This window comes from Mercenaria mercenaria, chromosome 6 (assembly GCF_021730395.1).
Source record: "Mercenaria mercenaria strain notata chromosome 6, MADL_Memer_1, whole genome shotgun sequence".
Lineage (NCBI taxonomy): Eukaryota > Metazoa > Mollusca > Bivalvia > Venerida > Veneridae > Mercenaria > Mercenaria mercenaria.
Window position 1 is genome coordinate 47635645 of NC_069366.1, and position 17367 is coordinate 47653011.

The 17367-nt window shown below is 32.7% G+C and overlaps 1 protein-coding gene across 1 annotated transcript; it reads right to left on the minus strand.

The window, feature by feature from the left end:
- Window positions 1–7649: 7649 nt before the first annotated feature.
- LOC123548979 (uncharacterized) lies at window positions 7650–11497 on the minus strand. The gene is made up of 5 exons (XM_045336699.2): window positions 11339–11497; window positions 10300–10529; window positions 9734–9863; window positions 8814–9006; window positions 7650–7915 (listed from the first exon to the last, which is right to left on the minus strand). The coding sequence occupies exons 2-5, from the start codon at window positions 10487–10489 to the stop codon at window positions 7733–7735; spliced, it is 696 nt and encodes a 231-aa protein (XP_045192634.2). The 5' UTR covers window positions 10490–10529; window positions 11339–11497; the 3' UTR covers window positions 7650–7732.
- Between the last annotated feature and the right edge of the window lie 5870 nt (window positions 11498–17367).

Genomic DNA, 17367 nt, shown 5'->3' on the forward strand with positions numbered 1-17367 from the left:
AATTTTTTTTGACACGCACCAATAATGCACTCCACACTTGCTCAAATTTCTAACTAATGTATATTACGCAGAATATTATGCAAAGATCGTTCAAAATGACTCATTTGTTCAAGGGGAAGAAATTCATACTTATTACTTTATTACTTATTCGTACTTTTGATTTTCATAATTTGCTTACATAAATATAATAATTTGTTCACATTCATCGCAATATATAGGTAAAGGTAAAAGTAAAGAAAGAAAAAGCACCAAACGCACATTACTAGAATTAATGATGACTGTTATATAACAAAGGCGTTTTTCATTTCAAAGTACGATAATAATAAAAACAAGTGATGTTGAATCAGCTTCGCTTTTTGATAATGCATTACATCCTATTTCTAAACATCACATGCTTATGAACATATTGATTAATCAAACACATCCTCGTTGTAACAAACATGACGGTGACTTCCAAGTTGTATTATTTCGTTGAAAATGATGACGTTTCGCATCAAAGTCAATATTTTTATCTTTGTTAAGTAACAGGCTGTTGATTATTGCATGTATGTATCATCACTATTTCTATACTTAATACATACTTTTTACATTTATACTTAGTGTTTCACAAATGTTTTTCTACATTTGGATTATCCATAGCATAACATTGCAGATCTGTAACCGCATGTGCATTTTTTCTCAAAATGTAATTACCAGGCTTAGGGGTAATTCTAATGCAATTAATAAATCATTTTAGTTTTCAATTAATGCCACATTGTTAGCGTTAAGTTAATGCTGATTTCATGCTTATGTTGGTACTGCCAATGCTTGTAAAAGCATTGTCGGTGCATTGATATCAGTTACATTTAAAATAAAACTAGTGTAATAACGCAGAAAATCTTCGTTAGATAACTTATTCTACGAACATACGATGTAGCTAAATGAACTTCATGAAAGTCATATGATACTTTATCACATGTTTGACGTCGCGTGAGTGTAATAAAGTCATTACACAATATTTGTTTACAAGCTGGTTACGGAACTACACACGGAGTATCATTATTTATTGAACGCCCCTCGTAATAATTAAAATTTATCGCGCTATTTTCACAGATACCTTATCAATGCTTTTTGCATGATAACGGCTCATTTAGACAAACGAGGCGTTCAACATTGCAGCACCGTAATGCAATCGTTTATTATATCTTTGTCCGTTCCAGATAATGCACATATCATTATTTCCAAGATTTCTGGTGCCGCTAAAAATGTTGTAATAAATGATAATATGACTTCTGAATATGCTTTTTATTATGAAAACTAAATCATCCTAATCTCTGAAATAAACCCCCTATCCGAGAGAACAATAAAAAACAACAACATTAAAATAGATTAAAATACAAGTGATATATGTATCGATGTACACCTCCATCATGAATAATTTAGATATTTTACTGTTTCAGAGGTAAATAAACAATTTAGCAACATACGTCAGCAGATAATGAAAATAAATGAGCCAGTTCATTTCTTTGACACGTCTAACTCTTTTATCTATCCTCCGCTTAAAACATTGTCATGACGTCACTCCTTTGTTCTCGCTGTACTGTATTTTTAATATTGGACTGCTTTCAATGGGACTTAGTACAGTATTTTCCACGTGGAGTCCAATATTATTTTAATATTGGACTGTGTATTTAATATTGGACTGCATGAGGAAAACGATTTATATACAGAATTAATGTTTTCGTGTAGTCCAATATTTATCAATACATGTAGTGAAATTCCATATAGAAATATTATAATCAAATGAAAGCAGTCCAATATAATAACACAGTACTGATAATAAAAAGGAAAATTAATATCAAAACTAAGTTTTATGTATAGATCTAGATGTATAATATATATGGACAAAATCGCAAACAGTTAAAAATAGCATTATACATATTTTGCATGCATCAACGTAGTCTTACTCCCTAAACAACAACTTCCTAGAGCAACAACTTCCTCAATATTGTTCACGTTTCCAGTTTCAAAAATTGTGCAAGAATATGTTGCTCTCTGTTTAAAAAGCAGTTTTATTAGACCAATCATGATAATTCTTTGAGGCCGTACTGTCAATGGCCTTTATGATTTTGTGAAGTTTACATGAAATGTCATAATACTTTTCAAGTAATGCTCCGGACAAGCCTTATTTTGTATAATAAAGGGAGATAATTCAAAAGCTAGGTAAGGTAGAGTTATGGTCCTGTAACACTCCTCTTTGTCTCAATGGCCTCTATGATTTTGTAAAATTTTAATAAAATGCCGTTAATACTTTTCAAGTTATACTACGGAACGGGCGGACGGACGGAAGGACGGACAAAGTGTCAACTATATTCTCGCCTTTCGGGAAGCATAAAAATAATAGTAATAATCATTTACGATTTACGAAAGTTAAGTGAAGCATTACATCCTCGTATACATAGCTCATTTTTGTTATGTCACAATCCATTTTTTCTGAATTTATCCATACATCTGTACATAGAAAAAACTAAACAAATGCTTATACGTTTATGAATGTTCATGTAAACCCCTGAAAATGATTTGAGCCGCGTCGTGAGAAAACCACACAGTGCGTTTGCCAGGCTGGTTACATTGTCCGATCGGGCTTTCGACATAAAAACTAATATTTCTTGAAAAACATTAAAGATATTTCTTTCAAACTTGCTCTATTTATTAAACATTTCATATGATACAAAGCGAAACAAAAATAACTTTGTTGCCTTTAGTTTTGGTAGAATTATTTCCCCTTTTCAATAGGATGGTTTTCGCATGGTGCAGCTCATGTTTTTGTTGTCGGTATTGATCGTTACAGTTTATGTTTATTTGAGTATTACATTCGTATTGAAAAAAAATGTAAAAATAACAAGATGTTCATAAACCTTTCAAAATATAAACGTTTATAGCACCCTACTAAGAACAAATTGCCTTCATTTCTTGTTTTTGATGCCAGTATGAAGCATTTGTTTACATTTGTTCAGTCTGTGAGACTGCCTATTGGAAAAGAAAAACAACTGTAATTAAGGGACACATGTACTTACATGAACCTTAGTTTTGCCGAAATATCTTTTAATTTTGTACTCGTATATTCTATTTCTGCTATTTTTTATGAAATACTGAGATTTTAGTGAAAATAAATCTAATAAATTCAAAGTGAATGATATCAAATATATTTTTCAGTACTCCAGTTGGGACCACATTAAACATCCATTGTGATAATAACTTAAATAAGAGTAGCTTCGAGTGCATAGATAAAATTCATATTGAAAGCAAGTTTTCCTTAGTTTTCAGCTTCCGCCTGGCTGTTATGTATAGGTTAATATATGGGAGAGCGGTGCCTTTGAGTGATAATGGCCCTGGCAAGGTGATAATAGCCCGAGGGCTTTAGCCCGAGGGCTATTATCTTCTTCCAGGGCCATTATCACTCAAGGGCATCGCTCTCCCATGTATTTACCTGTTTATTACATGTTTACCTATAATATAGTAAGAAACGTTTTTTTGTGTCATTTTTATGGGTACTTGCATCTTCTGGCACAAAAAATTTTAGCTTTTCAGTTTCTATATTTTTTGTATAAGAGTCTACTTACTGTATAAAAGTAAATTCCTGGATAGTTGTACTTTCTTGCTTATTGCATAATTTAGGGATAAAAATACGTTATTTCACGAAGAATACACGATGTTACGCTCAAGATGATAAAATAAAACGGAAATATTGCTGTTTTACCTCCATGAAACGCCATGACGTCATTTTTGTTTACGGACGTTAATTTCCCGCGCTAACGCCAGGGCCATTATCGATAATGGCCCCGGGGCTTATTATGATAATGTAATGGGAGAAATTTCAGCACAAATTTGTTACTATTTATAGGTACTCATGTAATAAGTTCCGTTTATTAAACGGTTTAAAGGAACGAAAATAATATCACAAGTTTAGAATGGTTTTGACTTACCAGGAGCTGTATCCGATAATATATTAATATTGTCTGTTCTGTATAAGTCTTCTTGCACTAAATTTGAAGATTTTCGGGCATATTCATGTACAACCCAACAAAAACTGTCATTGAACTAATAAATCACAACAGTATATTGCCAGGCGTGTAAACAAACAACCCATTTTCTCATTTAGTGCACATGCAGCAATCATTTTCTCCAGCTGTCCGATTCCAACTACGCTTTCAGTGAAACATTATCCTAATTCGCCATACCCTTGTAAATTTTAATTTGGCAAAGCAAGTTTCCTTGCTCACACTAAATTAAAAGGACATAAGCACTTTACCCTTGACATGAATTAAAATTAATCCAGTTTTTTTTTGTTTCTAAAATGTCACAAAATTTCTTTCCTCCCACCACCACTTGTGATAATACTACTGCTTATTCCGTACATGTGTAAACAAAATTAATAGCATCACGAGAATCCCGGGCTAAAGAAAGTCCAATATTACGAAGGCGAGAAACCCGAGACAAACGCAATCATGCATTATGAGAAAAACGTGCGTAAAATAGTCATGAGGTTCTACTGAGTATTTCATAATCATATAGCAACTGTTATTAAATGCGGTAAAGTGAATAAAAACCGAATTAATTTAAGAAAATTTAACGTCAATGGCTTATACGTATTTTCTTATTGGTTATGCCATAAAAACAATGTTTTAAGTAAGATATAAGCCTCAAACGATCCAATATGTAAAATACTGGACGGTCCTCAGCGCTGACGCGCTTCGGACAGTCCAGTATTTTACATATTGGATCGTTTTCGTCTTATATCCTATACATAATAGTATAGTTTTTCAACTTTTGAATAGGCGATCCCTTCCTTTACTTGACCATTATCTCAAATTTCACTGTCCCATTTAATGTTGTCTTAGTCACTACCAGACTCATTCTAAATCCTACAAGTACTAAATATAAATATTCAACTAGGGAGACTTTGGAAGTCTGAGACGAGAGGTGGCCTCCAATAACTAGGATACCTTAGCCGAATATGATATTGATACATATTTGAGAAATATCATTGATAAAAGTATATCTATATCAAAAAATAATAGGTAAGGGTAGATTTCTCGGAAGCACAGAGCACCTAAAACACAGCCTCAGAGCCACGCATTAGCAAAGTAGGTCTACAACAAAAAGAAGCTATAATGGAAAAATATATCAGACGGGTTGCTTCAAACATCTAACAAGTACATATTACTTTATGTGAAATATAGAGAGAGGGTGAGGAAGTCGTAAAATTGTGAGGTGGGGGTTTTGGGTGTGGGAGGAATTTGAAGAGGAAAGAAGAACAATGATAAAAATACTAAGGGATCGCTACGTTCCTAAATAAAAGTCACACTACAACATAAGCGCAGACACTCATGTACCACAATCAAACACACAACCATACCCAACTAAATAACATAGAAAACAAAACAAATTCCCAGTTAAAAGATTAACAAGGGACAATCAAAAAGACAGAAGGAGAAAGACAACACGATATTGACATGGCTAAAAGAGCACAAAATGAATATCACTGGGACACTAACAAACAAATAAGAAGCATCGATACTCATTTGTAAACTTTTACGAACACTTGCAAGATATACAAAAAAATGGAAAAATTTAATACATTCAACTACTACAAAAACTGACAAAAATTAAATCGCCAACAGCAAATACAGCATTTCAAACATGATTACTGATTCTAGTCACACCTGACACTAATAATTTCTGTCAGTACAAGCTATACTAAATGATGATAACAACACACTGCGCCAAGTATGGATCAATCAAACCCATCAAAACCCTGTCAGAAGACAACATCACAGAGGAACAAGTTACAGAAAATACGCTGTCAATAGATTAAGAGCAGGGATAACATGATCCTGTGGAAATTTCACAGGAACTAGCAATACCTGTCTGTCAGTTTGTCAATAAATTCACCGACACTGAAAGAGTCCTATACAAATGCAAAGTAGCTCATGTATGTGATTCCTATAAAAATGACGACGTTTGTTTCTAGCTACAGGCCTGTACTATTACTTAAGCATGAAAAGATCATTTAAATGCTTGTGTTGAATTATCTTCAATTTGGAATTTGTTCTAATGCTTCATCATCAAACTACACCTTTTGTCAAGCACTAGATGAAGAAAAAGAAGAAAAAGAAGTCACTGTAGTCTTTTTTGTGATACCTCTAAAGTATTTGCCCGTGTATGGAGCAAACGTTGTCATTTGAATCTTGAGTCTACCTGTAGATATGGGTGTGCCTTTGTTTGGTTTTGTGACTACCTACTTAAGAAATGTCAGAAAGAGTTTCTTCTAAAAATAATAAAATAAAAATAGGGCTCCATGCTTAAAGCAATTTTTCGTCGTCCTAAATGACACTGTTCTCAATGAGTTTGTAACCACCAATTTACAAGTCATTTTGAAGTAAAATTTTGTGCACGTACATGAATAGGTAAAATATGAAAAAACCTTTCCTCTTGTTAGTAAAAAGTGTTACAGTAAATAGTTAAATTGAATGTTAAGATACAGTGAAGATTGTTTTGAGAGTTTAGCCAAATAATGCGTTTTTAATAAAGATGTTTCACAAAAGCAACATTATCATAATTAATGAACTCACTGCTTGTGAACTTCAAACATTCAAGACTGTTCTCAAACTAAGCACGCATGTCATAACTTATATAGTTAAGCGTTTTAAAGGCAAATTATGTGAATATTTTTTCAAACAGAATACAAAGTAAGTAGACATAATTAGGCGTCTATAACTTATTTTTCAACAATGCCATACAGGATACTTGTGGTAGGAGCCGCTGATAAAATATTTGTATTATCAATATTATTCCATTCGTCCTTTGGACTTTTTATTTATCCTATTCAAGATGCATTCTTAGGTTGAGATTATGATTCCACTTTCCTTCGTTTAACCTTTACCGTGCTAAATTTCTAAAATGGCATGGTCCATCAAAAAAGGACCATCATTCAATTTGGGCAATATGATTTATTATTCTAAGGGGTGTTCACTGAAAATTTATTGATTGAATAGAAAGCAGTGCAGACCATTATCAGCCTGCGCAGACAGACTTGCCGGCTGATCTTGGTCTGCACTGGTCGAAAAGTCAGAGCATGCTAGAGGTTAATGGTATGGTGGTAAGAAAAATGAACAATTCTTCATGATTATCATTATCATGATATCTCTTTTAACTATGTCCTTGTAAGATCAACGTCATGATTAAAAATATCTAATATGCACTTTGTTGTTAAATATTAAAACCCTTCGTCTTGATCTGGAATTTTCCTCAGCGGTTTTACATAAACTTGTCGATACTCCCCATAAAATAAACAAACGTGTCTGTAAACATGGACGGTTCCAAACTGAAGGTGAAGAAGCATTTTATAGAAATATTTCGATGGATATGACAAAATACAATACATAGCCCTGACCAACCTATAAACCGGGCAAGTCTATTTTATAAGTACACTGGCGAGGAGTAGAATATCGAATTATTAGTAAATAATTGGCTATATTTATTGATGCTAAGATTTGGACTAATGGCTGAACTTTTATTCGTACATGAAATTATGTTGTTAGCCAATGCAAAAGCACATGCCCTCTGTTACAATTCAAACTAATTCAAAGAAAAAGAACAAAGCATAATTGTTGTTGGAAATTCTTTATCAGTGCTTTTATACACTAAAAATACATAAATGTCTTTAATTTGAACACATGATTTTCAGAAGTTACACAGAAGAGAAGAAGCCAACCTCTCCTTGCATGCTACGTGTGTACACCTGCAATGCCATCTGGCTATCAATAAGGCCCTGCTCAGCCGCGTTGTTAATTACTGCCTCATATTTTTCATAACCATGAGAACCAGGGTTCAAATTTTCGGTCACCCATTTGTTGTAGACACCAAAGTTTCCCTGTAAACGAAACGAAAAGAGTTATAATGGATTCAAATTTTCTATTATATATATATCCTATGGTATAAAATACACCCATATATTTCCTGTAAAAGAAACATCGATGCTGCTCAGAATAAGGTTACCAATCTGATAAAGTGAACGAAAGTAGCCTAGCCTACATGTCAACAATTACTTTCATAAAGAACCACATGCATGTGACAGAATATACTAAAATACCATTTTCACATGCATGTACATTTAAGGTAAGACTAACACGATAGTTAAATGAAACTTTTCTGATCCTTTGGTATCATGAAATCCATTCAGTTGTCATGTGTTACGATAGAGTTCCGCTTAATCCGGTTGCAATGGGACGTGAGTGGTGTTGCAAATTCATTACCTTTCGTCAAACCGATATTTCTATAAATTCGCTGCCATTGCATTCTATGATTCACAAGGCTCGTCATACAGATTTTATTAAGAAACAAATTCTTAGTTACGGAATGCTAGAATGAATAATCTTATTCAAAAATATATAATTACACAACTGAAAATATAAATATAACATGAAGATGACACCTGTCTAGCTTTAAGCAAAAACATTTACCAGTTTTCGAGCGAAATTGCAAACGCATAAGCAATTTGACCTCAAGCACATTCAAATATTCCATACCAAAATGTAAGTATATATGATACTTCTTATAGATTTGATATATTTATAATTAAGTTGGCAGCCTCCTTTAATTACTAATTATCATTTAAAAAAAGGAAATCTAATTATGGTGTTGTTGTCAAGTTTAAATTTTACACTTTTTGTTAAGAAGCATTCATTTGTATGTTTGTTACTCTCAGTGATACACTGCTATAATATTTTGCGGTATGAAAATCATGAATAGAAATATTGGTAATCGCATACTGTATCGGCACCGATCTGACCACCAAGCCAAGGCCATAGTCGTGCACATGGTATTAAGGCAGCGACGAGATAAATGGGGTCCATTTTGGATGCTACATTATCTAGATGTTTCATGTATCCAGCAATGGCAGTTCCGAGGCTTATTCCATTAGCATTCGATATATGCCATGCTTTGAAAAGAGCTTTGTAATACCTGCAAAAATGATTCAATTTTAAACGTACCGTGATGTATTACAAAGTTGAAATAATAATTTATACACATAAATTTTGAAGAAATGTAAATGTTCAATTTAATTTGTAAGCTCGTTTAAACTATGTTTAAAACTGAATCTACGGTTTGGGTGAATTTCTTTATTTTTGTTAATGCACATTTATTATCTATATTGTTTTTCTTTTTACATTCTCTTTCCAGATATGACTAAAACCTCTTCTGAAATTAAGAACTATATTTACCGGGAGATATATAACTGAAAGTAGTCCGAGTACAGGATAAATATCGAATAGGATTTCCAAGTCTTTATTTCTGCCAATTCGTGTTTATTTGTGAAAATAAACAAGAATACTTTAAGGTATGAAGTAGAAAATGTATTTACTAAATACACTAGCTTATTCAGTCACCTAAAGAAAGAATTATTTATCTATCATATATTACCACAATTGCCGATCTTTCGTGGGACTCTCAATATACTAGATATGGCAAATCAAAGGGAGACAATTCATTTCAACCATGTACAGAAATGATCCCGTTAACTACATTTCTTTCGCAAGTAAATATTTCCATATCTTCATCGTTTATTTAGATATTGCTTATTTCTTAAGTTCTAGCCCAAAATGCGAGATTATTTTCTTCTGTTCATAATGTGCTTGAATGGAGTGTAATGCATTTTAAAACCGTCTTTTAGACGAACAAACATGCTTACTTTTCATAGCTGCTGGATCTTGCTTCCAAAAACTGCTTCAACTGTGAATTATTTTTCACTCTAGTGGCGGCAAGGTCAAGATTTGTTTTGACTAGGTAGCAATAAACAGAGTCCTGCACCATATATGCTCCTAAGGAAAAAAACACGACAAAACAGCACACATAATTTCATATACATGTAGTAGGAAAAAAATCATAATTATATATCTTAACAAAACGGCATTACATCATTTAATGCAAATTGATAAAAAGGCTGAATTTAACCATTTCTGTTTGTTTTTATCGGGAATTAACTACACACACGCAGCTTAAATTTTCCTTTATTTCATGAAAGTTCAAGAAATTTTGCTGAATTTTAATCATTACAAATAAACAGTAATAAAAATTTAGGTCTTCATATTCGTTCTAAATTTGTCGCATTCACAAAGTTTTTAAAAGTGCAAAAGAAAATAAATAGATTGGGCATTTAGTTTCTTGCGAAAAAAGTAAGTCCTCTGGTGAGAACACAGAAAAAAATGCTACACGAAAGATACAATTTTATTTATACAAAGGTTTTGTTAATCATACCGAAATTAGTGGGGTCTAACGAAACCATCTTGAGACCTTGAATGAAGGAAGAAGCTAGAGCAGCCTGGCGTTGTTGAACTGTTTCTTGCCAGAGGTAATCTGACAAACTCACTTCTGGTGGTTTCACAGTAGAGCATTCCAGAGAAACGGAAACGAGGCCAAAAGCTATGAGGAACAACCATAACTTCATTTTTAAGTTGTGGATACGTTTGTCACGACACTATTTCTTGCTGGTTGAAAAAATACAAGAATTAATTAGATTTCATGGTATATAAAATGATCTGCAATGGCGAAAATTGGTATTTGATAATTTAATTAGTGAGCATGTATGAATTTTGAACAAACTTAAACTGAAAAAAAAATTGGAGGAAAACTTCTTGTATTATATTGAAATTTTAATTGAAAAGGGTAGACACTTATTTAGATGGAAGGAAGTATTGCATTTTATATTTTCGAATAATTATTATTAGCATAAAGAGACTCGCTTTCAATTTAAAGTTTTTTTTTCTAGACTGGAGAAAAAATAATTATGTTAGTAATTGTAAATAAAATGAAAAAAAAATGAGAGCCGTTGAGTAAGGTTCAAGAAAAATATTTGTCTAAAATACACATACATGAGGAAAATGCCATCACAACGTCATTGTGAACTGAGAAAAAATGATACCCATCGTGTGTATAATTATTTAAATTGATTAGATCTTGAAGCGAGTCTCTTTATCAAAAAAAAATAAGGTAAGATTGTGTAAACGCGTTCAAATAATATGAATCAAGCCAGCGAAACGGTACAAAATATCAAATACACTTTACAAGCTTACTGAAAATAAATGAAAACAGAAGAAAGTGTTTAATTGCCTAAAACTAAACTAAGTTAACAATTAAATGTGAAGATTTTTGTAAAAAGGAACTCAGTACATCGTGTTTCAGTTAGTAGATACTCCTTGCATAATACTAATAATATTTATATCGCTTTTGAAATGTTTTTACATAAAATGTAACATAATTTTAACATTACACAAACAATACACAACTGTACACTTACCTCAGCTTAACGAAGTGGATGTTGGACCTATATTCTATTAAGTCTTTATATACTTTGATGACAACCGCAAAATTCACAGAATTGTTGCAGTCATTTTTTTCTTCTTCTCATATTTGCTTGATGAAACACTAGTCAATTCACTTAACGTTAACGCCCACGTTTTCATGTAATCCCAAACGTGCATTCGGACTTTAATAAATAGGATGTAAATACGCCCAATAACAACATATTTCAAGAAATCATTTTAATTTATGCGAAGTAAACAATGGCTATTTTTGTTTAAAATGTAACACCGAAACTGAAACAGGACACTGCCTACAATGCATGAACATTTTCAACCTACGTAGGAATATTTTATTGTCGCGCACTTCAGGTTGTGAGCATCAGGAAACTGCTGTTAAAGACTGGCTTATGTAGGCATATTTTATATCGTGCACTACAGGTTGTGAGCATAAGGAACTGCTGTTAAGGACTCAGGTGATTTTTAAAACACGTCCGTCTTTAAGAAGCCAGGGAAATAGATTCAGCTAATATAAGATTATGTCAATAGGAATAATATTTGGAAAGTAATAAAAAATCAATTGTGCTTGTAAAATCGTAATGTTCAGTTATAAAAAATAAGTTGAGGTTACTTTCCCACAAGCGAATTTACATTGTTTCATAGGCTATTGCTTGATCTCTTGTATTGAAGATATTTTGATTTTTGTAAGACTTAATATACTTAGCTTAATGACTTGACTATTTTCTCTTTTATTTTTTTTATTATTATTTTCGTTTTCAAAATGATTTAAGTATAGAATTATAGAATTATTTTATTTTACTCTCTAGGAAAATAATCAGATGTTATAAATTTGAAAACAAAACATATTTCGGTAACACTTATAATAATAATATATTAATATCTACTTTATTGAATGCTAAAATTTATCTTCAAACCTTTAAATTTTTTAACCTTTCTTCTACATCTGTATATATTTTAGGTAATGCCATTGCATATCAATGTACATGGTAATAGCTATTTAACCTTGAGCTTATATTGTAAAGAAATTTGATTGATAAGTTGTCCTGATACTGTAAAGACGTTAATGTTCGTAAAAGACTAATTTTCGTGGATTTCGTGGTATGATAAATCCACGAAATTAAATCCCAACGAACAAATAAAATTCGCTTTTATGTTATCTTTGCGAATTCACATACCCATGAAAAGGCCGTTTTGGCCAAACACAAAATATTAAATGATTTAACAGTAATCTAAGGAAGCCACATGACAACAAAACAATAAAAATGATTTTGTCCACTCCTTTACTGCTAAATAAATATAAATAGTATCATTTATGATTCTTCTGTAAAAAAGCCTTTATAGCTTGGCTATAGAAGTATATGGGAAGCTATCCTTTGCAACGGCGTCCGCGTCCTAAATCCTATTTATACATTGATGTACCTTTACTGTTTCTCTGTTATTTTCAATGGATTTGGTTAAACTGAAAATGAATATTCCCCATCACATGACCGTCTATAGTCATTCAATAAATTATGACCTCTTTTTACTTAAGGTTAAACGTTTGAGGCACTTTCGCTCTATCTCTTTTATTATCGAATGGATTTTATTCAAACTAATTATTTGCACCACGCTATCATCCATATCATATATTATGTCAGAACCCATGATGTGTAATTGCGCGTGATTTCTTTTTCTCAAGGATGAACGGAGGTTTAGTCGTCCATACCTCCATCCCTTCTATATTCTGGAGCAAGCTACTCCTACAATTTTAAAGGGGTTCCAATAATCTTCATACATACGATTTCCATGAAGTGTAGAGAAGATGTTTGTGACATTTTTTTTCAGGAAGGGCAGAGGTTGGAAGCAGCCGTACCCCTCCTCCTCTGAAAGTATTTTTCTTTCTTCTTAAATCCATCAATTCATTTAAACGGGCTATGTCCCTTTGGTACTTACCCAGCTCAAATATTTTACCCCCACCTCCATTCCCAAACTTATATAGAATCTTTACTTATCACACAATTCATCTAGTCATTTGATAAAGTTCAAACGGCTTGGGTACCTTGTCCTTCTAAATCATTTTAGTTACACCCCACCCACCCCATCACATATACACCTCCATATTTTTAAAGAAAGTCTTTCACTCATTTGAAATCATCTTTTAAATTAAGAAACCTCACACATTAGATATTATATTTCTTCTAACAAAGCAAGTTTGCGGGTGTATCAATCTCTAGTTTCTTCACATATGTCATATTTACAGTAAACATATGCCATATTTACAGTAAACATATGCCATATTTACAGTAATCATATGCCATATTTACAGTAACTATCCAGCTTCGAAATAATCGAACGCGCTGTCTCGTCTGACATTTCATATTGATATGATCGGGGATAACATTTGTGGATTAATGTTGTAACAACCACTAGAATTCAAAGAGTTGTTCAGTCTTATCAATTTGAATTATAGGACAGTTTTTATAATGTGAAACCCTGAAAGCACTGCATAAACTACATGTAGATAAAGGTTATTCGTGATTCCCCGCCTCATGTCAGACTAACAGTGGAATGCAGAGTCCAGTGAGTTGCCTTGTACTCTGCAGTTGGTTGTTAACAAGGTTGTGAACTTTCAAGATCTGTCAATCTACTGGGAAATTTTAAGGTATTAGATCACTAATAGAGAACCTCCTTTCTGAAGAGTATTTAATTTCTACCATAAACCTACTTTTACTGCCATTCTTAGGGGGGCGTAGGTTCAAGCCCTACTGGGACCAAATTTTCTTTTCTTTATTTTTCTTTTTTACTAGTAAGTTTTTACTTCTTTCAAGACTTATTTTTGATGTTTTGTACAAAAATGGAAAAAGATGAATCTTATAAGCGATTTTTGGTGTTCAAAGAGAATTTACTACTTAAACAGAAGGGGTAGAGTTACACATCTTTAAAAATATTGAGTTACGCACGGTGAAAGTTCTCTATTTTGCTTTCACTCTTAGATTATATATTGTGGAAGAAATCTAGATAGGTTTTACGTCTTCCCTAAGGTTATTTTTAAATGGAGTAAGCAAAATTCAGAACAGAAACACATCATTTGACTTTATTTTTTTCAAAGTTGAAGTATGAATTCTGTCTCATTAAATCTGTTTACTTGAGGCACCATAGAAAAAATGGTATTAACATTTCTATTTTGTGTTTTATAATTGTTTACCAATAGTTTGATGTTTCTTCTATTGAAATTAATGGTAAAATGAGTTCTCAGCAAACGTTTTGGATAGTGGCTATCTCTTTGAAATTTATCTCTACTTGAGCTTGAGGAAATACCATAAGTTATTCAAAATTTATAAAAAACGACACGGTAAAAGTTGTTTAAAATTTGCAAAATAGTGCAAAACATGGTTACCTTTCAGAATATACCAAGCAAAGGTCATTTTGTAAACATAACTATTAGTGACCTAATACCTTAAGTTCTGACATTTATTTATTTTAAAATCTGAAAATGGTACCTTTAATAAATATTTGAACCTAAAACTTTCAGTATATGTAGCCGACAAATCTAGCAATTAGCTTGTCAAATTGCAATCTATTGTTTGTTTGTAAAAAAAGTTAAGCCTGGTGGCCTAAAACAGAAACAAAGAAAAATGCTTTACAGGAATTCTTTTCGTGGATTCACTTAAGGCATAAACATTCTATGATTTTTTTTTATCTCAGATGGTTCCATTTGACTTCACTTAGGAACCTCCTTATGTGTTTGAAAATCTACTTGCTTGAAACTACTTGCCAGAGTTCAGATTAAGCTTGCAGGAATATTTCTGTTGGAAACTTGTACCAAATATGGGCTTTTATTAAACCCTGTCGTAAAAAATCATGGCATCAATTTATTTGTAAAATAAGTCGTGTTCAAGTACTTTTGATTATCAGGAAACACTTATATTTAAGAGTATTGCCAAATTCCTCTAAAAATTTTATTTCATCCATTTGAAATGCATAGATCGTCTAGACTGTAAATCCTACATATACAGTGTGAACATAACAAACTTATTTTTGTTTCCAAGTATGTGAATGATATAAACAAGAAGTGAGCAATAAGAATATTTTATACTGCATTACATCCTATTTCAATACATTCCTCTGCATTCACCAAAGTGAATATGTCCATCAATCATATACGTCCTGGTTGAAACAAACATGACATTGTCTTGTCAACTTATATGATGTTATTTCGCTGTTGCTGTTGAGTGTTGATCTTATTTATTTACACCATCTTAAGTTTACACTGCATTTTTTTTTATATTTTTTATCATAAGAAGTATAGTGAATATCAAGTCGCTGTCCAATTCCCCAAAATTAGATGGACATGATTCTTTGAAGTCTTAAGGACTTTTTTCAGTCAAATGACAAGTTTCCTCTCTTTAAAATTGGAATTTGCAGCACCGTTTTCGGTCGGTTATGTTATAAATGATGCCCCTTTAAACTCCCCGGTAGAGGTTTTTCGACTGAGCGCTTCAAGGCGGTGACCTGTTGTGTTCCTTTTCTTCATGTATATTTGTCTGTTCGTTACTTTTGTGTTTTATTACCACATTCATTTGTGCGTATGTTTACATTTGTGCATGTGATCATTATGTGTGCATGTGTATACATGTAAATATTCCCCTGTGTCCATTTGGAGTGCTGTACGGTTTTCTGCGTTCTTTGATTGTGAATTTTCCTCTTGTTTACCATAACTTTTCCATTATACTATCGATTCCCTAGTGTATGTACATTGGATTAATCATGTAAATATTCCCCTGTGTCCATTTGGAGTGCTGTACGGTTTTCTGCGTTCTTTGATTGTGAATTTTCCTCTTGTTTACCATAACTTTTCCATTATACGATCGATTCCCTAGTGTATGCACATTGGATTAATCAATACCACCATTATTAACCTTTAGCCTGCTGGTGGAAAGTGATTCTGCCTTTGCAACCAGTGCAACAGCTTGCACATCCCATCGCCGAGGCGTGCCAGCATAACATTAACTCGGTTGCTAGATTTAGACCAAGCAACATTTAACCATCCAAGCAATTGACTGTTCTAAGGTACACTCAACGAAGCAGCAGGTAATGTATGTCATACTGTTTCAACAGAATCAGTAGCAACGTGATTTATACAGATTATAAACTGACATAAGAGTATATTATATACACGTGTGATATTACTATGCAACAAAACGAATGATTATACGTCAACATTAAAACGTCTCAGCGGCTCACTGAAAATGAATACCACAGAGAATAGAAAAATATTTGGTGGATGTCAGCAATGTTATATAGAAGAAATTCGGTCAAAAATGTGCTTCCGTGCTGTAGCCGAAAAAAGTCCCTAATTTTTCCATTTTATCGCGTTTGCGCGTAAACCGGGGGCCAAATGGGCATTAAACACTCGTGGAATGTATTTTACATAAAAATAAGACACTTTGTTTGCTTATATTCGCATGTTTTGGAGTTGTTTACTTGAAAACGAAAATAGGGTGTTTATTCTGCGTACCGCTTTCTGAAATGCGGCAATATGAGGGTACTTGACTTCAGTCGACTCGACACCCCTTTTTCTTTTCGTTTTCATGTAGTAAATATACGGATTTCTTATGAAAAAATAGGTCTACGACGGAGAGAAAATCTAGAAACTGTATCAAAATTGATCTGAAGTAGCTGAATTTTATATGAAACAAAGAACAATTTCTTTTATTGGTGCATAGCCTCAAGGATGTAGATGATATTCCGTGATATCAATTTAGAATAGAAACGGTGATTTTCTCATCTGTAAAGTCATTGTTTGTCGTTTAGATACATACAGAGAATTTTACATGAGTGTCTTTTCATATTTAATTTATTAAACGATTTGAATAAAGTAGTAAAATGTGAGGCACTGCCGAGCATTCAACGTGTTTAATAAATTCAATGTGGAAAGTCACATATGTAGTATTCTTTTTATCACATGTAATGTTATGTAATGGCCTTATTACACTCCCGCGATATGACCATGCTATAATGAAAACAG

What these genes read in the sequence shown, in the direction of transcription:
- LOC123548979 (XM_045336699.2), bottom strand. Translation starts at nt 10,489, where the DNA reads ATGAAGTTATGGTTGTTCCTCATAGCTTTTGGCCTCGTTTCCGTTTCT. An exon ending in GTTAGACCCCACTAATTTCG is followed by an intron (nt 9,864 to 10,299) that starts GTATGATTAACA and finishes TTTTTTCCTTAG; the next exon opens with GAGCATATATGGTGCAGGAC. An exon ending in AGATCCAGCAGCTATGAAAA is followed by an intron (nt 9,007 to 9,733) that starts GTAAGCATGTTT and finishes TCATTTTTGCAG; the next exon opens with GTATTACAAAGCTCTTTTCA.